The 25,892-nt window shown below is 40.4% G+C and overlaps 3 protein-coding genes and 1 long non-coding RNA gene across 6 annotated transcripts; 2 read left to right on the forward strand and 2 right to left on the reverse strand.

Annotated features, from left to right (window-relative positions):
- LOC8068737 (putative F-box protein PP2-B12) lies at nucleotides 2,521–7,656 on the forward strand. The gene is made up of 3 exons (XM_021461108.1): nucleotides 2,521–2,898; nucleotides 2,979–3,097; nucleotides 7,030–7,656. Exons 1-3 carry the CDS (start codon nucleotides 2,635–2,637, stop codon nucleotides 7,457–7,459), a joined length of 813 nt encoding a protein of 270 aa, XP_021316783.1. The 5' UTR covers nucleotides 2,521–2,634; the 3' UTR covers nucleotides 7,460–7,656.
- Nucleotides 10,986–11,835, reverse strand: LOC8075816 (putative disease resistance protein RGA3). Its single transcript, XM_021462066.1, has one exon. It carries the CDS (start codon nucleotides 11,565–11,567, stop codon nucleotides 10,986–10,988), a length of 582 nt encoding a protein of 193 aa, XP_021317741.1. The 5' UTR covers nucleotides 11,568–11,835.
- Nucleotides 16,956–25,032, forward strand: LOC110435842. Of its 3 annotated transcripts, XR_002453699.1 has the most exons (4): nucleotides 16,956–17,317; nucleotides 22,702–22,802; nucleotides 23,628–23,693; nucleotides 23,855–25,032. It is a non-coding gene; the product is annotated as an uncharacterized LOC110435842 (long non-coding RNA). The 3 variants fall into 3 exon arrangements; XR_002453700.1 differs by lacking the exon at nucleotides 22,702–22,802; XR_002453701.1 differs by lacking the exons at nucleotides 16,956–17,317; nucleotides 22,702–22,802 and adding an exon at nucleotides 22,996–23,096.
- On the reverse strand, nucleotides 18,347–22,899 carry LOC8068739. Its single transcript, XM_021461906.1, has 5 exons — nucleotides 22,050–22,899; nucleotides 21,327–21,839; nucleotides 19,865–20,762; nucleotides 19,054–19,251; nucleotides 18,347–18,703 (listed from the first exon to the last, which is right to left on the reverse strand). The coding sequence occupies exons 1-5, from the start codon at nucleotides 22,865–22,867 to the stop codon at nucleotides 18,452–18,454; spliced, it is 2,679 nt and encodes an 892-aa protein (XP_021317581.1). The 5' UTR covers nucleotides 22,868–22,899; the 3' UTR covers nucleotides 18,347–18,451.

Here is a 25,892-nt window from a genome sequence, read left to right on the forward strand (position 1 = left end):
AGGCAGGGATGACCTCACCAATGTGATGGATGGAGCCGAGGCACTGGAGACCGGCTGCATCTTGTCCTCGTACTGCACCGCCGCCGACGCCACTTGGAGCTCCGGCTGGCCGTGCCGCTTGGGGGGGAGCTTGGAGTTGGAACTCCAGATGGCTGCTCTGCTTGGCGCCCCTCAGCGGCGTGCCGCTACCACAGCCACTGCACCCACCGTCGCCGCTGCCGCCACTGCCTTCTTTTCCGTAGTAGAGAGAGATATCTCACGAGCCTGGGAATGAGCTAGGGTTGCTCGGTTAGGGTGTGGGTGGGTGGGATACGCACTGGCGAGAAGGAATCGAGGTGCATGCCTTTTCTTGGGCGGGCCCGATTGGGATTTAGGGTTCAGCTTTGCTAAGGACTAGTCTAGATCCTCGACAAAGATTTTTTGTTTTTTTGTTTTTTGAGCCTAGTTTATATATATATATATATACCAATTTAATATATGATATACTTATATGCCAATTTAATATATGATATATTTATATATACAATTTCAAAGTTTGTTCTTTTGAAAAATTTAAAAAATACATGTAAAATATTTGACTTGGTCAAACTTTGAAAAATAAAAAAATAAATGACCTCAGATAATTTTTTTAATACTTACAAAATAAAACTAATCGAGGTCTACATTTTTTTTGAAATTGTCAACTTTTCAGAAAGTGTTTGTAAACTCTAGTCACAAAGTCTTGAATCACACATATACTTTATGAAACTACATGCGGGACTTATGGATTTAGAACTGCACTTTCGTAACGCTTTGTCAAATGCAAAAATGTCCTATGTATCAAATGTAGATTTTGATGAGTGGAACAAAATTGCTATTCGTGACTTTCGGAGTTGGGGCCGTCTAGGGTCCCATAAACGTGTGTAGCCGTGAAAATTTAAAATTTCAAAATTTGAGTGGTCCAAACCATCTCAGATGAAAAGTTGACTATTACACCAAATGTGTATCTTGATAAGGGGAACAAACTTTGTATTCATGACTTTTGCATCTGAGACCATCTCGGGTCCGGTCAAAGTGTATTTTCTAAAAAAAACCAATGTTTGACTTGGTCAAACTAGGTCAAACTAGGCAATAAAAGACCTCAAATGAAAAAAATTTGAATACAACATAGTTAGACCTCACCAAGGTCTACCTTTGATACACAATATATTTTTGCATTTGGAAAAGTTTCGGTAAACTTTGTTCACATGTTTTGAAAACCCAAGGCGTGACTTGGTCAAACCTGGTCAAACGAGGGAGTAAATGACCTCAAATGAAAAACTTTTGAATATAAGGTAGTTAGAGCTCATCAAGATACACATTCCATACATAGGATATTTTTGCATTTGAGAAAGTGTTTGTAAACTCTAGTCACAAAGTCTTGAATCACACGTAGACTTTATGAAACTACATGCGAGACTTATGGATTTAGAACTGCACTTTCGTAACGCTTTGTCAAATGCAAAAATTTCCTATGTATAAAATGTAGATCTTGATTAGTGGAACAAACTTGCTATTCATGACTTTCGGAGTTGGGGCCGTCTAGGGTCGCGAAAACGTGCGTGTAGCCGTGAAAATTTGAAATATCAAAATTTGAGTAGTCCAAACCATCTTAGATGAAAAGTTGAATATTACACCAAATGTGTATCTTGATAAGGGAAACAAACTTTGTATTCATGACTTTTGCATCTGAGACCATCTCGAGACCGGTCAAAGTGTATTTTCTGAAAAATCTAATGTTTGACTTGGTCAAACTAGGTGAAACTAGGCAATAAAAGTCATGAATACAAAACTATATATCAAATGTAGATCTTGATGAGTTCTAACACCTTTGTATTTAAATTTTTTAATTTGAGGTTATTTAGTGCCTCATTTGACTAAGTTTGTCCAAAACCAGTGTATAGGGGCGGCTGGGGATTGAGCCACCCTATGACTAGTGTTTACTAACACTTTCTCAAATATAAAAATGAACTATGTAGTAAATATAGATCTTGATGAGTTGTACAATTTTAGTATTCAAAATTTTTTCATTTGAGATCTTTTAGTGTCTCATTTGACCAATTTTTGTCTAGTCCACTGTAAGGGCAGCCGGTGATTCAATCGCGTTTACTGTGACCTACCACTGTAAGGGTGACTGATAACACTAGCCGCCCTTACAGTGGCCACTGTAGGGGCGGGTGACTAGTTGAGGCCCACCCGAGCCACTGTAAGGCGGCTCTATAGTCAGCCGCCCCTACAGTAGAAGGGGTAGCGTTCTTTTAATGTTTTTTTCACGTAGTGAAATTTCCAGGAAATATGACAGGGGATAGTGACCGGCGCCACAGAATTACGTGCCCTGTTGCCGCGCGCAGGACCTGGCTCGGTCTCCCTGGCCACACATCAGCCAGTCCTCTACGCGCAAAAAACCCGAAAAAACAAAGGACATCGAGTCCACAACTCCACGTCACACAGCAGCTTATTTGGTCAAGGAAACGGCCGGTGCGTGGGCCATCGAGGAGTTAAAGGGCTGTGTGTGTTCCGTGGATGCTAGCTCGCGCTCTGGCCGGCGATCACCCATAGCACAAATTAAACTTCCACTTTATCATCAAGATTAAGATCAGAACCGGCCGGCCATACATGGAGGACATTCGTCGGCTGCCCGAGGACGTCCTCACGTCGGTGATGTCCCGCGCCGCTACGGGACCACGGGCTGCATGCGTCGCCGCCACGGTGTCCCCGGCCTTTCGCTCCGCGGCTGACTCCGACACCGTCTGGTCGCGTTTCCTCCCGGCCGACCTCCCGCCGCTCGTCTACCCGTCGTCGTCGCCGCCGCCACGCTCCAAGAAGGAGCTCTTCCTCCGCCTCTCCGGGAACCATGTCCTCCTCGAGGATGGCCTCACGGTCTGTACACACAGTGCTTCCTTCTCCCTGTCTCCCTTTATCGATCGAGATCACAGAGAAATAGCGTTTCTGCCGTGCAGAGCGCGTGGCTGCATAGGGAGACCGGCGCCAAGTGCTACATGGTTGCGGCGAGGGCTATGCACATTGTATGGGGCGACGCACCGCAATACTGGCGTTGGATCCCGCGCCAAGACTCCAGGTTTGCTCAGCCGCGCCTTGTTTAGTTTCCAAAATTTTTCAACATTTTCCGTCACATCGAATCTTGCGGCATATGCATGAAGTATTAAATATAAACAAAAATAAAAAATAATTACATAGTTTGCGTGTAAATCGCGAGACGAATTTTTTGACCCTAGTTAGTCTATGATTGGACAATATTTGCCACAAACAAACGAAAGTGCTACAGTAGAAAAATCCAAAAAAAATCGCGAACTGAACCAGGCCTTTATTTTATTTGTTTATTAGGGACTATTTGGTTAATGACAGTAAAGTTGTTTGAATACATGCATGAAGTACTAAATATAAACTATTTACGAAATAAGAAACATGGCTAGAGAGTAACTTGCGAAACAAATCTTTTGAGCCTAATTAGTGTATAATTGGACACTAATTTGTTAAATAAAACAAAAATACTATAGTACGTGTTAAACTTTAACAATCCAAATCAAGCACCCCCTTAGTATTAATTAGATCTATCTGGTGTGATATAATACATCGAGCAAAAATAAATTGTGGGTTATATAGTGCAATAATTTGTTTTCGAATGTTTCCCTCTCACCGTTAGGAATTTAGGTTGTACCAAGTTGAACCAACGGTAGTTTGAGTCCCCTCTCATTTATAAAACTGGACTTTAGCCTACCTAGACTTTTAAAATCATTTAGGCCTTGTTTAGATGCGAAAAGATTTTGGTTCGCTACTGTAGTACTTTCGTTTGTTTGTGGCAAATATTGTCCAATTATGGACTAATTAGGATCAAAAGATTCGTCTCGCGATTTATAGTTAAACTGTGCAATTAGTTTTTATTTTCGTTTATATTTAATGCTTCATGCATGTGCCGAAAGATTCGATGTGACAGAGAATCTTGAAAACTTTTTTGGTTTTTGGGGTGAACTAAACAAGGCCTTATTTTTATTTACACTCTAAGTCTTTGTTAGATGTTGTTGGGTTTACCTTAATCCACGTGTGTTGATGTAGATTAAGGTGGAATTTAGTTCATGTCTCACTCCAATTTAATCTTAATACATATGGACTAGATGCAAATCTAACTATATGCGAATAAGGCCTAAACTGTTTTCGATGGGGGTTTATGTGAGGTGGCATCCACGTCAATCTTGCCACATCGTACGATGGAGTAAAGTGTACTTTGTTGGGTAGTTAAAGGAGTCAAATTCAACTATAATTATTTTTTGAAAAATTATCAAATATTTTCTTCAAAATATATACAAATAAAATTCCTAAAATGTAGTCTAATGTTATATGTCATAAAAACTGTTTTCACTTAGAAAATTATCAAATCTATTTTCAACTTTTACTAAAAATTATACTCTATCTTACTATGCCTAGATTAAAACTAGTTGAATATTTTATGGACCTTTTATGTCTGTTTGCTAGCAGGTGTTCTCGTAATTTATTGTCGTTGTTAGTCGATGTTTCACCAACCAAATCGCATAGAAGGCTAAATGACATGGACTACTCTTGCTAGTAGATACTCTCATTATCTATTATCTTGTTTATTTCTTTTTGTAAAATTTGTTTTTGTATTGCTAGTGTGTGTGGAGTAATATATGTGAGTCGATTCATCCACGTACTTTGACGAGAACACTCCATGCTTTCTACAATACCATGGTCATATATAGAATCAAATGACACTTGTGTTCATACAATAGGCCTATGAGCACTTTATAGTCAAAATAAGCTCAAACTAAAAGCCAAACGATACATTTTTAGCATTTTTCTGGCCATTCTCCTTATAACCCGGGCCCAATTCGTGCTAGAACATAGAAACTTAGTCAAGGCTAGCTTATTTTGGCCACACTTCCTTCAATTTGTGTAGCTTCTCAAGGAAACGCTTCACCCCATAGTTGTAACAAACATGGTCTTGATAATATTATAAGCATGATATGGTTAAATTATTATATGACACTTGTGTTTTTATCAAAGTCACTAAACTTTCTCATAGTTTGAAGTCCTCTTTGGTTGAGCTTCTTGACCTCTTGTGGCTTCTAAAAAAGCCAAAAGCTAACCAAAGAGGTTGACTTCCACTCAAGTTCTTCCACAAAAGCAGCTTCTTCCTAATTATATTTTTTGACCTACATCCACCAGCTGTAGGATCATTAACTTTTTCGAAGAATTAATTTATCCACCTGCCACTAGATATGAATATACCGGTTCGTTTCTTTCTCGCAATTCATCTCCCCATCCGCGTGAAACAAGCCAACCACGCTCCTGCCTATGGCACCAGCGCTCCTCCCGGTCAGCCCCTTGCTCAACTTCAGCAGGTCGTCCTTCTCCAACCCCATCCACTATCGTTGTGGGCACCTCCGCCTTGGGCTTCGCCAACGGAGTGTGACCTCTGCCCAGCCGCGAGCTTTGCCGCCGATTGGGAGATCCATTGCAAGTTCGCAGCTGTGGGAGGAACAAGGAAGAGAGGCCAACGACCAGTGAGAGAGGGAGAGAGTTGAGTCGGAAGGGCTACGGATGATATGTTGGGTCCGCTCATAAGTGAGAGAGATTGATGGCGGTTTTTCACAAGCCACAATTGTTTAGCCCACAACTCACAACTGCTTTTCTGCAGCTCGTAGCTGACAACAAATTTACAACACTCAACCAAACAGTGTCCCCGGCCGAGTCGTTGACATAGACTACTTATAATAGATATGATAGTATCTACATAAAAATAAGAAGAAAAATGAGTCCATAGAAGACTCAAATAATTCAAAATTAGAAATTGTAAGGCAAGACATAGTTTCAGAAAAACTATGAAACTAGTTCCATAATTTTTTAAGCTAAAATCAAATTGCTATGACTTTTTTAAGATTAAACTAGATTTTAGGATTTTTAATTGCATAATTTTTCAGAGAAAAATATTTGAAAAATAGTTGTTGTCTAGTTTACTTCCCTAAATTATCGTAAAAATCCACGCGTGAGACAAAATCACCATCCAAAACTGCCGGGTGTGCAAAAACGAATAGTTTTAAAAGTTGATGGGGTTTAAAAATCTGGTTTTGTAAATGAAGGGTGAAATTCGGACTATCGCCAAAGTTGAAAGGGGTCAAAAAGGATTCTCCCCTTTAGCGGTTCAGACCAACTCTCCAAGAAATGTGAAATTATCTTAGTAGTTTGGGTTAGCACTCATGAGTATGTATTTTTCGGTAATTTTGTGATACATACGTCCGATGGCTTCGGACGCGTGTCGCCTCTGTCATCTCATCTGTCTGCAATGTCTTTTTTTTCTTTTTTTTTCTTCGCTTCTTGTCTCTCTGTTGCTCACAGCTCTCCACTCTCTCATCTGATCTGGTTCTGCTGCCCCTCCCTTCCTCCGCGCCATTCACTGGCGATGGCGGCAACTACCAGCGAGCTTCCCCTCCATTCATCCCCTTCCCTCCCTCCATTCCATCTAGAGAAGAGGGGCCATGGCGAGGTTTCCCAGCGAGCCGCTCCTCCCTACTTTCCCTGCCTTCCTCCCCAGCTGTGCGACTTCCATGCCACCGGAGAGAAGCCTAACAGTGGTGGTTTGATCCTTTGTGGATCTGAGCCCTCCTCCCTCTTCCCCTTTCTCCTCCTCTGGATCTGGCCTTCTTCTTCTTTCTCCTCCTCCTCCTCCTCCTCCTCTGGAAATGTGGTGGTTGCTAGGATTTCAGCCAGCTCTTGGCGTTCAACTCTCGTCATTGTCGGTACGGTTTTGTTTCAATGTTGCAGTTGATGATTTGGAAAATTTGCAATGGTATTTGTTTTATTTTTGCAACAGGCATTTTTCTGATATTGCAGATATTTGTATAGTACTATTATATTATATAAACAGAAGGAGGACTAATTGGTGTATATAAGGATATAAGCTATTATTTGTTTGTTAGGAGTACCTTAAGATGAATGAAACAACCTGAGCTTCAATTTGCTTCAAAACTCTCACAGGTTCCCAGAATGCGCTGAACTGTTGGCGGTTTGTTGGCTGGACTTCAGCGGCGCCATAGAAAGCAGGATGCTATCCGAAAACACGCGCTATGCCGCCTACCTAGTGTTCAAGATGGACGATGATTGCTACGGCCTAGATTCTCCACTGCAGGTTGCGTCAATCCACATTGGAGAAGACGAGATATCATCCCACCCAGTCCGCCTGCAGAACAACATAGGCAACCAACAGAACGACGGCGCCGAGGAAGGAGCTACTCCTCGGCTTCCCATGGAGAGGCCCGATGGGTGGATGGAGCTGGAGATAGGTGAGTGGGACAACCACGGAGGGGAAGACAAACATTTTTGCGCCAGAGTGAGAGAGACCACGTATGGAGGCAACTGGAAGAAAGGCCTTATTTTGCAGGGTGTCGAGATAAGACCTAAGAACTAATTGAGGGCAGATTGCTTGTAAAATCAATAGCCTATTGTAGTGTGTGTGTGTGTATATATATATGAATGTTTAATTTTAGTGTTGTGGCACTCGATAGTTGAACTCTTTGAGTCATGCAAAGTTTGAATTTTTTATGCTCCCAAGTCAAGGTCCTTTTGTTGGAGATACGAGATAATACGAAGTCACATTATATTTAAGCACTGCGTACGTGCAATGAACAAATAACAATGACAGGAAGTCATTTAATGGACTGTACAGTTATTCATCATTCAGACCAGACATGAGATATTCTAGGTGAACAGGTGGTGAGTGAAGGAACTGAGCTGACTTCACATGGTTGTAAGTTTAGCGAGCGAAGAGACTGAGCTCACCACCATGTGCAGCAGCGAGAAGAAACAGAACCAATGAAAATGAGGCTTGGACACCCAGATATCTGCAGTTTCAGAAGTGATGGCAGAGTAGGAAGTGAGCTTAGACATGGACATCCTCGGACTCTAAGTTCCAAAAGGGATGGAAGAGTAGGAATTTCTCTGAGAGCAGAACAATCTTCGATCTCTAATTTACGAAGAGCCAGGGATGCAGGAAACGTAGCCAAGTGATAACAGCACGTTAGCTTCAAAGTTATCAAACACCGGAATAGCCCCAATGAAAGGGAGCTTATTAGTTTAGGGCAAAGTGACAACCAAAGTGTATTTAGGCAAGGAAACTTCCCGGCATCCACTGCAGAACATTCTGACCACTTGGGCATGATCACAAATTGCAATTCTGTCAATGATGGGAATTCTTTTTCTCCAGCAAGTATCTGTGTGGAAGACCTCAGGGCGATACATTCCATATAACGCATTTGCTGGACAGTGATGTACTTGAGGGAACATAAGCCACCAAGCTTTAATTTGGGAGGTGTTTGTGTTCACCACGGCTTAATGTTATTCTCGTCAACATAGACAAGGAACCGTTTTCCAACCATCTAGGGTATGTTCCAGAGTTGTACCGGAATATGCCCAGTTCCCTTATGTTTGTGATGTGGTGCCACATTCATATGCTCTGGACGCAGACCACAGAGACACTCATCTTCGTCTTCATCAAACCACAAACTTAATGAACGGAGGTGCCTTTTGCTCTGCAGCTGGGCTTCAATTGCAACTTCAACATGGCAAATTTTATTCAGTCCAAAAATACTCAGCTCTCTAATCTGATTGATGTTCCTCAGCTCTCTTATGTTGAAACTACAATGATGTCTGATACGCATTGGGGGCAAAGTATGCAGGCGAGTGCGAGTAAGCTGCCCAACTCTACTCAGTACTAGATTCTGCACGTGCAAGGTCCAGATAGAGGATCCGTAATAACGATCCATAATTAAGTGGCGTAGTAGTTTCAGAGATCCCACGCAATCGTACAATGGAAAGGCAAGGCTGCAGTTTTGACATAAGTCGAGTGCCCGCAACTTGTTACAAGTTGAAAATAATGATTCTGGAAGTGTAGTTTCATGCTTATCATCAAAGCTCATCACTCTGATGACCCTAACAGAATGTGGAAAAACTGAGATGTCAGCTGATGTAATAGCTTTATTTATGGACAGATACCGAATATTTTGTGGAATTTCAGTCGAGGTATTGTTGGAGTTGTTTCAAATTCACTTCAGGATATTGGCCGGGCTTCTGACGGAGCGAAGCGGAGGCTCATCGCCGGAGGCTCTGGAGTTTGAAATGAAAGATCTTGGTAGTGCTAAGAAAATTCTTGGTATGGAAATTAGTAAAGACAGAAAATCTGGTTTGCTATTTCTTAGTGAACAAAATTATATCAAGAAAGTTCTTCAGCGTTTCAACATGCAAAATTCTAAGGCTGTTAGTACCCCTATTGCACCTCACTTTAATTTGTCCGCTGCTCAGTGTCCTAGATACAGAGATTGAGTACATGTCAAGGGTTCCTTATTCTAGTGCTGTTGGGTTTTTGATGTATGACATGGTTTGCTCTCGTCCAGATTTGTCATATGTTATGAGTCTTGTTAGTAGATATATATCTAATCCTGGCAAAGAATATTGGAGGGCAGTTCAGTGGATTTTCAGATACCTCAAAGGCACAACACATTCCTGTTTAAAGTTTGGAAGAACTGATAAGGGCCTTATTGGTTACATAGATTCTGATTATGTTGCTGATCTGGATAGGTGAAGATCACTTACTGGTTATGTGTTTACTGTTGGCAGTTGTGCTGTGAGTTGGAGGGCTACTTTACAATCTGTTGTTGCTTTGTCTACTACTGAAGCCGAATATATGGTTATTTGTGAAGCGTGCAAAGAATTAATATGGCTAAAAGGTTTGTACGCTGAACTTTGTGGAGATAAATATTGCATAAGTTTGCACTGTGACCGTCAAAGTGCAATTTACCTCACTAAAGATCAGATGTTTCATGAGAGAATTAAGCACATAAATATCAAGTATCATTTTATGCGTAACGTGATTGAAGATGGTAAGCTAAAGGTATGCAAGATTAGTACTCATGATAATCCTGCTGATATGATGACAAAAACAGTTCCTGTTGCTAAGTTTGAGTTGTGCTCAAGCTTAGTTGGTTTAATTAGATAGTCCAAGAGACTATTGTTGGCACCAGTGGTTTTCTATCTTTGTTGTGTTCAAGATAAAGGGTTGATTTATGATACAAGATGATTTTTGTCTTAAGGTGGAGTTTGTTGGAGTTGTTCCAAATTCACTTCAGGATATTGGTCGGGTTTCTGATGGAGCGAAGCGGAGGCCCATCGCCGGAGGCTTGGGCCGGAGCGTAGCATAGTCCAAAGCCGGCCCATTATGCCGCGCCCGTGTATGCACAGGGTATATATGCCTTTGCTAGGGTTTCATGGAGACTTGATTCTCTTGTAAGCCGCCATAGACGTTTAACCCAAAACTCTTGAGATAGTGAGATTGTTGCCGGCTGGTGCCCGTAGTTTTTTTCCCTTCATATTGAAGGAGTTTTCCACGTAAATCGTGTGTCTTTGCTGTGATTGATTTCGTTTACTTCATACTCATATACATTGTTCATAACAGGTATCCCTTTCAATTCTGTAGAACTCTTCCCCAGCAAAAAAGCAAGCATCAGAAGTATTGACCGTTGAGCTAAGTCCTTCAAATAAAATTTGGCAATTTCACACTCGTTATCACTTCCATCAGAATCAAGCAAGTCATGTAATTTCCACAAACGAGACACTTCTGAAACATAAATCTTATAATCTTTGGGAAACAGAGAAAGACAAAGGAAGCACCGTTTTAGTTGTACAGGCATGCGCTTGTAGCTCAATTCTAGCGCTGCCAAAACCTCGTCCCTCGGTTGCTTGTAGCTCAATTCTAGCGCTGCCAAAACCTCGTCCCTCGGTTCTTTTAAGCCCCATAGTTCACTCTCCAAGACATTCATCCATCTCCTTTGGTCATTTTCGTAGCGCAATCCACACAGCTCTTTGCTAGGTCGGTCTAGCTATTGACCACCTAGCGCGCGCTTGTTGCGCGTTGGTGCACTGTTAAACTCTTTCTTTTTAATTTAATGATGCGTAGATCTCCTGCGTATTCGAGAAAAAAACATGCTTCCTAGTGTCTTAATCGCTAGTGGCAAGCCCTTGCACTTTATAACAATAATCTTCATTAGGTTTGTTGGGATGTCATTAGACTTTTGTTCAGCGGTCAAGACAGCTTTGCAGAACAACGACCAGCTCTCATCAAAACTTAGACAATTTAGGGGATAAAAAGGCATAGTCTGTATCAGCCTTGCCACTGCCTCGCTCCGAGTGGTAACTATGATCTGACAAACCTTTGCAGCTGTCATAGGAGCACAAAACAACTCCCAGCAGTCTCTTCGCTCATTCCATACATCATCCAACACTAGCATAACCCTCCTGCCATTCATTTCTGTTGATAATTCCCTCTGTAGATCAGCAAGCTCTGTATACATACATTGCTCACCCGTTAGGGAAGTAATGATGTTCCTTGTCATTGTTTTGATGTCAAAATTCTCGGACACACAAACCCAGGCATGCTTCTCAAAGGATTCTTTCAACCTCAGGCTGTTAAACACAAGTTGCGCTAATGTTGTCTTGCCTAATCCTCCCATACCAACAATGGCCATGACAGAAACGGATTTTCTGCATTTTCCCCTTTCCTAGACAGGAACTTGTCAATTATCTTGTCTCTGTCTTGCTCTCGCCAAACAATGCTTTGTCGAATACTACAGAGCTTGTATGCCGCAAAGTACTAAGATCTGGAGTAAATCGTCTCTCTCCATCATTCTCAGATAAACTGAAATGTTCAGAGTAGTGTATGATCTCATTGAACCTCTCGGTTAGTTTCCTTGTTCGCAGAACCAGGTCAGTCGGAACAGACCAGCATCCACCGGATAAGCCTCCACTTCCTTTTTGAAGAAAGAATAAGAGCATATATAAGCCATTTTTCATATATGATTCCTTTTTTCACGGAGAAATATTGGAACAAGATATGACATGATAAATATACAACATATTCCCTCCGTCTCTAAATCAATCAATTTCTGAAGTTATTTTAGATTAATTTTTTTAGGTTTGATCAAAATTATAGAAAAGAATCCATAACACTAAATTAGTATCATTAGTAAACCATAAACTATATTTTCATAATTTATCCATTAGGTATCACAAAAATTTGTGCTTTTTTTCTATTAATCTGGTGAAACATAAAAAAAAGGAATTAACTTAAGATAATTCTAGAATTTAATATATTCACGGAGAGAGATTATATAAAAAAAAATCTTATCTATAGGATCTAGCTCCAGTGCTCCACCAAAAACTCCACCGTAGAGCTCAGTGGCGGACCCACGATTTGACCAAGACTAGGGCCAAATCTTGGTGGCTAAAATCCAAAAGCTACAACCTATAGTATAGTTTATAGGGCCATATATATACACACATGTATATCATAGAAAATAAAAATTCTCAAGAAAAGCTTGCAAATCCAAAGAAATTCTTGAACTATATAATTAATAGTAGGATAAAATAGCTAAGAAATATCAATGAACATTGAAAAATAAATACCTATTGTCTAGTGAAGATTTGTTGCATTCGTCTCTTCCACCTCCATGTCCTCAATAACAACTCCTAGTTTGGACAAGATGTATATGTTAATAAAAACATGGACAACCAAAAACTTAATTTCATTGATTACTATGCATTTATATCCTAGATGGCTGAATGTAACATACCAGAAGTAGTAGGTACATTAGGTAATTCATCTTTCGGGTCTTCAATTTTTGAAAATGATGTAAGATGTCGTCATTTTTAATAGTCGCAAATATCTCTCGCTCAACATAACATATCCTTTCTTGTTCACCAACTCGAGACAAATACGATGCAATAGTCCTTGTCCTCTAGGGATGGGTCACGAGGCTCCCCTGCCGCTGCCGGCTTCACTGAATCACTGCCGAGGGGGTGAGCCAGGCAGCCGGCCAGGCCATGCCCTGCGTCCCTGCCCCTGCGGCCTGCCTGCGTGCGCCCCTGGTGGCCGCCGCAGCCTGAGCTGGCGCCAGGGGGGCTGCCTGCGCTACTGCGCACGCGCAAGATCCAGCGAGGCTGCGACTCTGCGAGGCCGTGACCAGGCGCCCACAGGCCACGGCCACGCTATGGCTGCGAGCCTGCGATCGCGAGGAGGTAGGCGCCGAGAGAGAAGGGAAGCGGAACAGGAGCCTGGCCGCCTGCAGCCTGGGTCGAGCGGGCGGAGCTGCGGCCTGCGGAGTGAGCGGAGTTGCGGGCGTGCGGCGGCGTCGGTTGAGACTGAGTGCCTGACTTCTCTCCCCGTCTGCCCTAATTCTTTTCTTTGATGGGCTTCTATTTTGGGCCAAATCTGAAGAATTGTTTCTAAATTTTCTAGGCCATGACTAGGGCCATAGCCCTACTGGCTTTAGGCCTGGGCCCGCCCCTGGTAGAGCTGATCTATGATGAATTTGGAATCAACAAATTCACTTTTTTCAGTTACGATGCTCTGTCAATAATAATCCATACGATGCGCTCTGTCAAACGGGGTCGTAGTTGTATGCACATAAATGATGATGAGAGCTAATTAATTACCTCTTGATGCTTGCGCTTGTCCGTGTTGTGGACGCCGGCAGATCGGTCAAGAGCCGCCGCCAACCTGCAGCGGTCAACCTCGTAGTCGTACTCGTCCACCACATCCTCCATGTCGTACGCCACTTCCTTGAGTTCCTTGAGCCGCAGCTTGGCAGACTCCTCGCGGATGTTCCAGTGCACCTCGGCGTCTTGCAGGGTTGCCCGGATCTGGCGCATGGTCCTCTCCAGTTTCCTCAGCTCATCCAGATCTTCTCTCCAGTTTCCTCAGCTCAACCAGATCTTCCCTCCTGGCAATTGAGTCATGGATAGACCACCTTGTGTAATTCTGTTGATTTTCTTTGTTTCCTTTTTTTTTCTCCTAAACTCCCTTTCTTTGGTCCTAGGGCTGTAATCTTTAAGTTTTTTTCATGTAATCTCCTTAATTACTTTGTTGTTTCTTCTCGAACCCTTTTTATTTATTTGCTAATATATTTTTCAGTAGAGGCCCCTTGGGTCTCTCATGTTTCCTAAAAAAAAAGACGCCTAGGAAGGAGGATAGCTTTTCCCATGCCCTCCCTAGCGACAGAGACGCAAACATGTCCCGACACCGTCGTCAGTGGTGGCTCTCCTCAGCTTGTTCTTGCAGTAGGGTGGAGAGTAGCGGAAGAAGAGGAGGGGTATAGTATTAGGTATTACAAGACTCCCCGTCACATCGAATCTTGTGGCACATATATGAAATATTAAATATAGATAAAAAAATAACTAATTACATAGTTTATCTGTAAATCACGAGACGAATCTTTTAAGCCTAGTTACTCTATAATTAGACAATATTTGTCAAATAAAAATGAAAATGCTACAGTGTCAAAATCCAAAAACTTTTTGTATCTAAACAAGACCTTAGCACTGTTCGCCTAAACGTTGTTTAGACTGTTTAAATAAACGCTATATAGTAGTACATCGTTTCCGTTTAATCATCCATTTCTTTAGCTCTAGTAATGGCTAAACGACAAGTGACCGACTATTTACCGTTTAGCGTTTAGAAAAACTATTAGTAGGCACATGCTTCCCGCTAACAACTGATACTGCTGTCAAGATAATCAATGCAAAACCTTTGTATACTTGGGCCTTGTTTAGATCTAAATTTTTTTTGAATTTTAACACGGTAGCACTTTCATTTTTATTTGACAAACATTGTTCAATTATGCAGTAACTAAGCTTAAAAGATTTGTCTCGCGATTTACATGCAAACTATGCAATTAGTTTTTATTTTCATCTATATTAATACTCTATGTATGTACCGTAAGATTCGATATGACGGAAAATTTCAAAAAAAAAATTGGTTTTTGGGTGAACTAAACAAGGCCTTGCTAATATTTGCCATTTGTCTTTCAGTTCTTTAGCCAGTAGCGGTGATGTGTGCGTTTGCTGCTTTAAAAGTTCCCACTTGCATTGCATCCTTCCTTGGCTTTCCAAGGCTAGCCTAACGCCGGTCTAGAGTTTAAGAAGCTGTATAATGGTTAATGATATGCACGTCATAGTTGTGATGAGGTGTAAAGTTAAATGACATGACATGATACATGTTGTTAGTGTGCAATCAGACCTTGAATAATATCTTTCATTTTGGAATTTTTCGTGAATATCTTGATGGTTAAGCTAGACATCGTTGCTGAGGAAACGTTTTTTTTTGTAGTTTGCACGGTGATCCTTGATGCAGTCTACAAAGTATTTGCCCTTGTTTTTGTATTCTATTTCACATATAGCCAAGTTTTAAATTTTAGGAGATCATATACGATTCAAATAATTCTAAGGAAGGAATAAAGAGGAAAAAGTCTATATAAACCCCCAACTATCTAGGATAGAATACTTCGTCCTTCAAATTATAAAACTGGATATTCTATCTCCTGAACTTTCAAAACCAGTCAAATAACCCCTAGAGTGGTTTTAGAGGGTGGTTTTGTCTTTTTCTTTTTTATTTATTTTCGCTGAATCTTTGAAAAATCATAATAAATCATAGAAAAATCATAAAATAAAAATTTAATTTTGTTAGACTCCTGATAAGTAGATCTACACAGTGAATATATAATATGATATACTTTAATACAAATTTTTTATTGTAGCTTTAAATCTATGTTTTTCTATAATTAATTCAAATAATTCATATATGTAGTTTCTATGGTCCAATTGTGGTAAACTTTTAATGGTGGGCTTATTATTGTATGCTTGAACTATGGTAAAAATTTCATACTCATTGAATCACGTATTAATTAGTTATAGATAAAACATATATTTAACAAGAATAAAGCTAAATAAATCTATAACTAAGTTATACGTGATCCAATGGGTACAAAAAATTTACCATAGTTCAAGCATATAATAATGAGCCCAACACAAAAATTTTTACCATAGGAATTACATATATGAATTATTTGAATTAATTACAGAAAAACATAGATTTAAAGCTACAATAAAAACTTTGTACTAAAGTATACCATATTATATATTCATTGTGTAGATCTACTGATCAGGAGTCCAACAAAATTGAATTTTTCATTTTATGATTTTTTTTTGTGATTTATTATGATTTTTCAAAGATTCAGCGAAAATAAATAAAAAATAAAAAGACAAAACCACCCTCTAAAACCACTCTAGAGGGTTATTTGACCGATTTTGAAAGTTCAGAAGGTAGAATATCCGATTTTATAGTTTGGAGAATGAAATATTCCACGCTAAATAGTTTGGGGATTGTGTAGACTTTTTCCAGAATAAAGAGGTACAACATAGTTTTAGGAAAAACATGGAATTTATTTCACATTTTTCTAGGTTACAACAATTTTTTATAAATTTCTGACACTAAATCGTAATTTATTATTTTTATTAAATATATATTTATTCTAGAAAAAAAAATTTGGATATTTTTTTGAAAAGAATATTTTTACAGAGTTTTTTTTGGTAGTCTCCTTCTTGAACTATCGTAAAGTCTGATTTACCTCTCTGATCATCTCAAACTGTTTAGGGAGATAAATTAGACGATTTCAATATCTTGAGAACTAGCTCAGGTTAAGCTTAGAGTTAGCAATAATCTAAAAACTTCTCCTTTTTTTGCGAACGAATCTAAAAACTCCTTTAGCCCAGTGGATAGAGCACTATGTGTAATTTATCAGATTTTTTCCTCTCTTTTTTTTTCTTGAGAAACACATCCAGAATGTATCCGTACCTGTCTTTTATATCAATAAAATTTAGTAGGGGGCATTCCCCTCCTGATTAAGATACAAAAAATTAGTGAGAAAGAGGTTACTTTTTCAAAAACAAAAAAGATAATTGTAACACGGGCTGAGACAACCACACCTAACACTAATACAGCCCAAAAGCCTATGCGCGGGCTGTGAATTCACGTGATGCAATCTCGACCGTCCTTTCGTTCCCAAACGGACCAAAACCAGCGCACGCGACGCCTCCCCGCAAAGGCCAGAGAGAGAGTGAGGGCGGCGGCGGCGACGGCGATGAATGCGCGCGGCGAACTGATGCCTTCCGCTGCTCCGGTGCAGCGGCGTCAGCACGTCGCGCTCGTGCCTCGCCGTGCCCACGTTGCCGCGCGGAACTGCCGCATTGGAGAGCAGAGCGCATGGAGCCAAGCTGCGACACGGCGCGGGCAGGCGCTCGGCGTCGCGAGATCCCAGTGAAGGGAGCAGCAAAGCAGGTGTTTGCCTGATGCTCGTGTGCCGTGGCCTGATGCCATGAGCTACCCGCAAACAGGGAAGTTGCCACGGTGGTCGGTGGCAACGCCTATGCTTCAGCCCCTAAGGTACTATATAATCCCTGCTTGGAATCGCATGAAACTGGCAATTTGCTTTTTCGGGTCTTTGGGGAAAAGTTGGGGAACGGTTTTGGGTTTCAGATTTTGGCCTATTCCGCTTCAATGATCATCACAGCTAACATGAGAAGGGTACAATTAGTGCTGACCCGGACAAACATAAGCTGAATTAACCCATAAACATGATGAACAGAGCCAAACTTTGATCCTCAATTAGTAATGTGGACATGATATATATATTTTTTATACAAATGTGGACATGATATTGGGGCTACACATAATTGATTAACACCGGGAGGGCTTAAAACATGAAAATTAGGCATGATTTGGCTAAGGCCGAGCACAATTTGGGCCTAGTGAGTGCTTATCAGTTATTGTTATCAACAGAGGCATTAGTGTTCAAGATTATGCTTGGTGGCTTTGGTGCCATATTTTTTTAGATCTTAAACGTAATTAACTGTAAGGATTGAGTAGCCTAATGAACGAGAACAACTAATCCAATATTAATTTGCTTTGACCAACATGAAGATGCCCCTTTATAGCGGCTCAAGTCCTTGTGCCTGCTCAGTGCATGCGTGCAGCAGATCACGAGAAGATGTCGTCAGTCCTCCTGGATTCGACATCCATGTAGGTAGCGGTCCATTGTGGGCATGGGATTTGATGGTCTTCAGGCCCTGCTTTGCCCAAAACCTTGTTCGTTAAGGCTGTTTAGAAGGTAATTATCTTAGTGTGTTAAGTTAACACCCTATTTTATGTGGCTATGGAGGATATTTGACCAGGCCAAGGAATTGATCTTTAGGGACGCTTCGGATCATGCACATGTAGGTGGGGCTCTACCCCCTGTGTCTTAATCAAGGTTGTTAAGCCAAGATCAACTCTAACATGCTAATCATCGATTGTGGTTTACCAATACCAACAGATTGTGCTAGAGGAGAATTTTGAATATTGTTACACTTGTAACTTTTTCATTATATTGCTCTTGCAAGTATTCTAACAAGTAACTATATGCAACTTCAGATGTAGAGCCACCAGGGATATTCATCATTTGGAATATGATGAAATCGTCAATAATGCATATTGTAGTTTAACCATAACAGTTAGTCAAAGGATACAAGAAAGCAGTAGCTATGATTTAGAAGGGCGAACATAAACACCAATTGCATCAAGATATATCCCAGACCGCCCAAAGAAGCCAACAATGCTGGCAGTTTTGTCTACTCGAGTGTGAAATGGGGTCCCTGTCGGTTGGCCGAAAGGTCCATAGCTGCATAAATTAGTCACCAGGGTGAGTGATGTTATAACAACGTCCGGATGAGGAGAGCATAGCCCATATGTCCCGGAAACCTCCTTCACATACTCTGAAGGGGCAAGATCAATCTGCAAATGAAGAGAAAAGTGAACAATCAAACTGCATATCCTCTCAAAGCACTATACAAATGGCTTTATGCTCCTAAGTTTGCCCCAGGTCCCTGTTATTTGTCCAAAACATGCGTCCATCACAGCATCCATCTGTAGCCACAAGCTCCGATCCCGGCCACACAAATTTGTTAGGGTTCTTGGGAAATATTGTGTTCTAAACTGTGCCTAGGTTGTGTCGTGCCATTGAACTATTAAACTATTATACGCATGATGTATATGATTCAATCATGAAAGATGTACATATGCTTCCCAGTGCAGAAAAAATCCTTTTAAGTGAAAGAAAAAATTAATTATTCAAGCGCACTCACCGTTCGGATCATCCCACCAACACCACCCCAAAATGGCATGCTGTGTTCCCTCCCATATCTGTCAAGGTAAGAAAAGCTGATTGCATCCACAACTGCCGCACTGCAAATTTTCACACTTTTCAGACTTTGGGGTGCCACCATGATGTCGCGAGTGCTACCTCTATCTCCACCCCATGGCCCTCTCCTTTGAAGGACAACCTGGATTAAAGACAATGAGCAAACTTTAGTGGAACTAAAACAAAATTTTAGTTCCCCAAGTGTGGTTAAACAAAAAGAAGAAAAGACCCCTCCTCCCCTTGGCCTAAATATATATCTAATGTATGGAAATAGTATCTCTTCAATCTATACTGCAAATTTCATATACTATCCTCTCTTTTTTTGTGTGTGTCTAAATTTTATATACTATCCTTTGGCAATGTCCAACACACCAAATAAATTATTTAGGGCTGGCAAACTATAATTTTGGGAGGTTTTTTATCTGAAAAGAAGTTTAATTATTCTCTTAATATGGCAATGGCTTTTGTACGTGGAAGCACTGTATAAGTAATTAGGGTTCATCTATTGTGGGATTTGGTAGCGAGACTTGATTATTTCGGAACTGCTTTGGAATTGACAAAAGAATTGGCAATAGCAAAGATTTATTTAGAACTAGCTTTAACTTAAAACTTGATATGGTATTAGCAATAAAATGCTTTCACCACAAAGAGTATCAACGCCCTTATTTATCAACGGAAAAGAAGGTATGTAAACAAAAATGTATGATAGAACTCTAAAACACATGGAACTGTAAACAGGAAAGTGGGCATAGTACTTTCTCGTTGTCCTCCTCTACCAATGTTTTTCCCCAGTGTTGTCCATCCTCCAACATTTCATCTTCGTAATATCTGATCACCTCAAGCTTTGGATGGTTGGGGTTCAAATCAATTGCCTTCCTCAGGGCTAAATCAGCATCCTCCACCTCACATACTGTAGAACCTGTACAGCGAATCCTAGCGATGACATGCTTCACTGAGAGGTTCTCCAAGCCAAAATCAAAATCACCATATGCATCCTTTCTCTCCCTCACCCTAAATGTTACCTCAAGGGTTTTTAGATTTTGCATAGACCCTTGTGCAAAAATAAGCCCCATTTTATCATTATGAAAGTGAAACTCAGATAGACTATGGAATTTTCCTTGATCAGTGCTAGTGATGATCCTTTCTTCAGCAGAATCAACAGTAAGACAAAGGAACTGCAGAAATGGCAAGCCTCCAAGATTTTGGAAATCCTCCTGTTGTATCATGTCGAGTGTAATGACCAGAGTGGTCAGATCTGATAGCAAGGGGCTCATCCACCTTGGCAATCTAGGCACCCTTCCTAAGAAACTTTTGAGATACTGGGGAAACCATGCTAAATCCACAACGAACTCATTAGATATTCCTGTAGAATCAATGTGTAGTTCTTGGATTTTCTTCAGGTTGCATAATGAATCAACCAATGGATTCTTGTGGCTCTCATGCAGTGTGCCATCAAGTGAAATATGGAGGACTCTTAGTTCTGTTAGACTGCCTAATTCTTTTGTGAAGTTTGCACAGCTACTGACGCTAACCGATGTTAGCAATTGTAGGGACTCCATGTTACCAATCCCTGGTGGTAGCAATACTGATGGTTCAATATATAGGTGCATCAGTCGTCTTAGTTGAACAACAGTTGAAGGTAAATGACTTATGCTTGTTTGCTTCAAGTCCAGGGTTTGTAAATAGTTTAGATTCTCTAGTCCCTTTGGGAGGTTGGTAATACTTGTATCCCTTAGTCCTAGATACCTTAAGTGAAGCAAACTCCCAACACTGCTGATCTGGTTCTGGAGGTCACGACAACCTTCTAAGTCCAATACTCGCAAAACTTGGAAGCTTGAAAGAGGAGACATCAGGCTAACAGCACCAGGGAACACAATAAGTGATCTCGTGTGGGACAAATTAATGGTCACCTCTGTTCTGGTGAGCTCTTCATTACTGTTATTATGGAGGGAAAATCGACGAATCCTCTTTGGAAGGTGCGCGAGCTTGAGACCATGTGATGTAATGACAAAATTTTCTTTGGTTGACAATGATGTTATGAGATCAAGTACCATATCATGCACATGGCAAGCTTCTACCATTCCACGAGTATTAATGTGTTCCGGTTGAATAAGGCTCCTGTTGATGAGCTCACTGAAATAATGGTGCCCAAGATTATGTAATGTTTCAACATCGTTACCATGGATAAAGCCTTCGGATATCCATCTTCGTATCAACTGATCTGTCAAAATAGTGTAATCCTCTGGAAAAATACTTAGGTACAGCAAGCAAGGTTTTAAATGAGATGGTAAATCATAATAGCTGATAGATAATATTTGTCGCATGCTCTCTATGCTAGGAAACTTTTCAGTTCCAGAACCAATGGAACTATGCACAATGTCCCACTGATTTATATTCCTTGGTTTATTAGCCAAGAGACTAGCTATGGTGATGATGGCTAATGGCACTCCATAACATTTTCTCAGAATTTTCTCAGATATTTCTTTCAGTTCTGGGTAGCAACTATCTTCATGACCAAATATTCTTTCGTAGAACAACTTCTTGGAGTAATCATGGGAAAGGGGTTTTAGTTTATAGACTGTACCACCATTAAGAGAGCAGCATGATGCAGCAACCCCAGCTACACGAGTTGTTGTGATCACTCTGCTACCACAGTTGTTATCAACCAGTGCATCATTGATCAAATTCCAAGCTGATTCATCCCAAATATCATCAACTATAATGAAGTACCTGTGGTTTTGTGTAAGAGCATGTTAGCAATGTGACTACATGCAATTTTTCCTTGGAAACATTAACATGTAAATGGAATGAAATAATAATCCAACATTTCCTGGAAAGGAACTAGTGCAGTGATAATGCTCACAATCTCTTATCCATAGATTCTATGTTTTAAATTAAGAAACTTTGTTAGCAATGTGCATATATTGATTACTGCATTACCTTTTATACTCAAGAACTTGTCTGATTTTGTTGATGATTTCCACAACATCCCATGTTTCAATGTTAGTGTAAATTTGCTCACTAACTTGACGGAGTATACTGCATAGGATTCTCTTCAAATCAGGCTTGAGAGACACTGGCACAAAAGCACTGCATTCGAATTGCCCCCTCAACTGTCGGTACATCACATTAGCAAGAGTCGTCTTACCCAAACCACCGACTCCGACAATAGAGATCACTTTCAGTTTCTTAGATGCGCCCTCCCGCACCATTAGCAATTCGGCTAGATCTTCTCTTGGCCCACTGATTGCAACGAGCTTTGCTGATTCTTCATAGATACCGTGCAAACGATGGTCAATTTCTGGAGCAGTAGAAGCAGTGGTGACAGAACTGTCAACCTTGTACCTATTGCGTCGGTCAGCCACCTCCTTGACTAGTGTCCTCATGTCTCTGATTTCTGTGGCAATCTGATGCCGAGTCTTGACTTCTGCCAACAATCTCAAGCTCCTAGCGATGAATCCTTTGAATCCCTCCGGTGTGGTTGATGGATGGACATGGACGCGCACCATGAACTGATCAATGCTATCCTCGATGTCGTAGGACAGCTCTCTCACCTCACTTGCCCATATATTAACCTGATTGTCATTTACAGGTGCCTCCGACACCCTCTCCATTGCAGCTTGCATGCTCTCAAGCTCGGCTTTCAGGAACATGACCTCACCCCTTAGGCCTCTCTGCAAACTGTATTCATCAGTAAGTAGCTCTGCCATCTTGAGGAGCAGGGAACTCATTACACCCGTAGCAATCTCCATCTGCATGGTAACAACAAAATAAATCGTACTTTGCCCCTTTTAGACTTGAGTTGCTGAAAAATGTTGCCTGTTCCCAATTTCCATGGATAGTGTTGAAGTCCTTTATCCAACCTAGCACCTCCTTTTACATGGCAGTCTAATTTTCAACCATAAAGGCAGAAACTAGGAAACAAGATACTGGACAATCTTCAACTATTGAAACCGGACCAAATTGGTCTTCTAGCTGGTTTCTCAGGTGGGTTTCTATTTTCTAAAAATAATAAAAGTTCGGTTTAATCTCTAAAAATTCATAACAAACTTATTCCAAATAATAGAAATGCGAATGAGTACCAATTTTTCTCTAAAAATGTTTTCTATTGGTTAGTGCTATACTTAGAGCGATTTTAAACCTATTTATTTATGATGATTGCGTGGTAAGTGCATATATCCTATTTAGACTTGCATGGTAAGTGCTTTTCTTTTATAATGATTGTGTGATGATTAGATTATAGGTTTCAAACAAGGCAGTGCCTCAGACTTCATGCAATTGACTAGTCATGGGATCAACATAAACTGGATCATAAAACGATAATTTAAATAAATAATATGTGACTATAGGCAATAGAACAATACAAACATGAACAACTAAAAGATTCAAATAACTTCAAATAGAGTACAAATAGATAGATAATATTTTTAGAAGAAAAATACGCTATTTTGGTATTTTTCTTATTATGAGTTTTTAGATGTTAAACTATACTGTTAATTCATTACCTGGTTTCAACAGTTGGGGAGCCTTTGTACCTGATTTCGTAGTTCAGAGATGAAAATCAGCCCACAGTGCAAATTGAAGGTTGGAAATGGACTTTCTTGGGTTTCAGTGTTAGCCACCCGTAACTATCTCCTATTTTGTTGTAGTCCTCTCATGAGTGGTTTTGGCTCATTGGGATGAGAGCTACAACAGAGATCATGTTAATTATAAGTTCGAATAAGTAGTATTTTGCCTGTTTTCAGATCAAAGTCCAAAAGCCAAACAACGGTCATCAAAACATCAAGCAGAGCTCCTCAGAAGACATAAATGACGAAAATGGGCAGAGAAAAACTCAAGGTTCGACACAAATTTTCACAGGTGAAACCCATCGATAAACATTCTTTTGATATGATGTCAACCCATAACAGTGAAAGGAAAGAACTCCATACCTTCATGGAATAGTTGTTATGTACATGGATTAGTTGTTATGATCTTGATTGCTGTCCAGGGCTCCCTGCCTGGCTCTAGCTCCAGAAAATGTATAGCGGCCGGCCAGCCGGGTAGGTACGGTGTTGCTGGCCTTGGTTGATTAGGTCATTACAATGGAGAAGCAATAGTATGTGTTTGTGTCCTTTTTATATAATATACGTGGATGCGTTTGATTTCTTGATGCTGAAGGATAGGTGGGGTTGGTATTGACCTTCAAAGGATTGGTAGACACGAAAGCAGAATATTGTTTAAGATTGCTGTGCCGGCCTGCAGAATATAGTATGCGAGATATATTGACGCATGCGGTAGACATGATTGAATTTGATATAGAGCAAAATGCATCATAGGTCCATTAACTTTGAATTTAGAGAGGTGTCATATAGGTTTATCAACATCCAACTCTCAAAGTGCATTTTTGTATCCATAAACTTATTATGTTGTGCATTTCATTTACTATATTGGTGAAAAGTTCTAGGAGCTTTAGGAAATTTCACTTAGGTTGTTTCAGACATGGAAATGCTTCGTATTAACATTTATACATTCAGCCGTTGCAAGGTTGACAGAACTTTCAAAATTCCTGTCAGTCAGGCATCTGCAGAAAAAGATCACTAGTAGTATTTAATTAGGAACTGCTCGTGCTAGGTTCAGTGAAAAAGATCAGTAGTTGAATGGTGATATCTCAGTTTTGAAATTGCAGGAGAGCCTAATGAAATTCTAGGAGAGGCAACTAGCTGGCACTTTTCTGAATTATGGTGATCAAAGCTTCTGTTTTAGAACTTTGCAGATTTGAAGAAAGAACAGCCTTCACTTTTTTTTATTTACTTCATTGTATTGTTATTCTAAACTTTTATGAAGATTATTTTCATGTCGTTGAGGGTTCTCTATCCATATTCAAAAGCCCTGTGAGGTTTTGAGTTAACTCTCTGAAAGAAGCTAGTTCTGGTTCATCTCAGATGATGTAATTTATATTTAATCATTAGGGCACTCACAATGCAAGACTCTATCACAGAGTCCAAGACACTTAATTACATATTATTTATGATATTTTGCTGATGTGGCAGCATATTTATTGAAGAAAGAGGTAGAAAGTCTAAGGCATTCCACGTCGCATGTAGACTCGGAGTCCACATGTGCACGAGGTAGGATGCCCCCTAGGCAACATTGCTGACTTGGCAGGTTCATGCATTGAAGGAGTTTCATCAGATGCGAGAGGAGTTTCCTCCCCATGAAACTCTTGCGGCCCGGCTACCTGGTCTATAGCCGTGCTACACTGTGCCATCACACTATGCCTTGAGACTGGCCTTATTTAGACTCCAAGTCCACATTGTTCGAGGTAATAAATAACTTTAGACTCTATGATAGAGTCTGCATTGTGAGTGCCCTTAGACCCAGTTTCTATAATTTTTACTCTCTCTCTTCAATAATTACATTGCCACATCAGCAAAATACCATAAATAGTATGTAATTAATTGTCTTGGACTCCATAAACCATCGTGGTTTCTATAGACATTAATTGCAGTGCCACCTAAGCATTTTGCTGATGTGGCAATGTAATTATTGAAGAGAGAGAGTAAAAATTATAGAAACTGGGTCTAAGGGCACTCACAATGCAGACTCTATCATAGAGTCTAAAGTTATTTATTACCTCGAACAATGTGGACTTGGAGTCTAAATAAGGCCAGTCTCAATGCATAGTTTCATGGCACAGTTATCAAGACTATAGACTAGGTAACCGAGCCACAAGAGTTTCATGGGGATGAAACTCCTCTCTCATCTGATGAAACTCCTTCATTTAATGACCCTGCCAAGTCA

Source organism: Sorghum bicolor, chromosome 5 (assembly GCF_000003195.3).
Source record: "Sorghum bicolor cultivar BTx623 chromosome 5, Sorghum_bicolor_NCBIv3, whole genome shotgun sequence".
In the NCBI taxonomy this organism is placed as follows: domain Eukaryota; kingdom Viridiplantae; phylum Streptophyta; class Magnoliopsida; order Poales; family Poaceae; genus Sorghum; species Sorghum bicolor.

Excerpts from the sequence above, each read along its gene's own strand:
- LOC8075816 (XM_021462066.1), bottom strand. The coding sequence starts at position 11,567 with ATGGCCATTGTTGGTATGGGAGGATTAGGCAAGACAACATTAGCGCAA.
- LOC8068737 (XM_021461108.1), top strand. The coding sequence starts at position 2,635 with ATGGAGGACATTCGTCGGCTGCCCGAGGACGTCCTCACGTCGGTGATG. Across the intron at positions 2,899-2,978 it reads TCCTCGAGGATGGCCTCACG|AGCGCGTGGCTGCATAGGGA; the intron begins GTCTGTACACAC and ends TCTGCCGTGCAG. Across the intron at positions 3,098-7,029 it reads ATCCCGCGCCAAGACTCCAG|GTTCCCAGAATGCGCTGAAC; the intron begins GTTTGCTCAGCC and ends AAACTCTCACAG.
- LOC8068739 (XM_021461906.1), bottom strand. The coding sequence starts at position 22,867 with ATGCAGATGGAGATTGCTACGGGTGTAATGAGTTCCCTGCTCCTCAAG. Across the intron at positions 20,763-21,326 it reads TACACTATTTTGACAGATCA|CATAAGTCATTTACCTTCAA; the intron begins GTTGATACGAAG and ends GAAGCAAACAAG. Across the intron at positions 18,704-19,053 it reads TTGGTGGGATGATCCGAACG|ATTGATCTTGCCCCTTCAGA; the intron begins GTGAGTGCGCTT and ends CTTCATTTGCAG.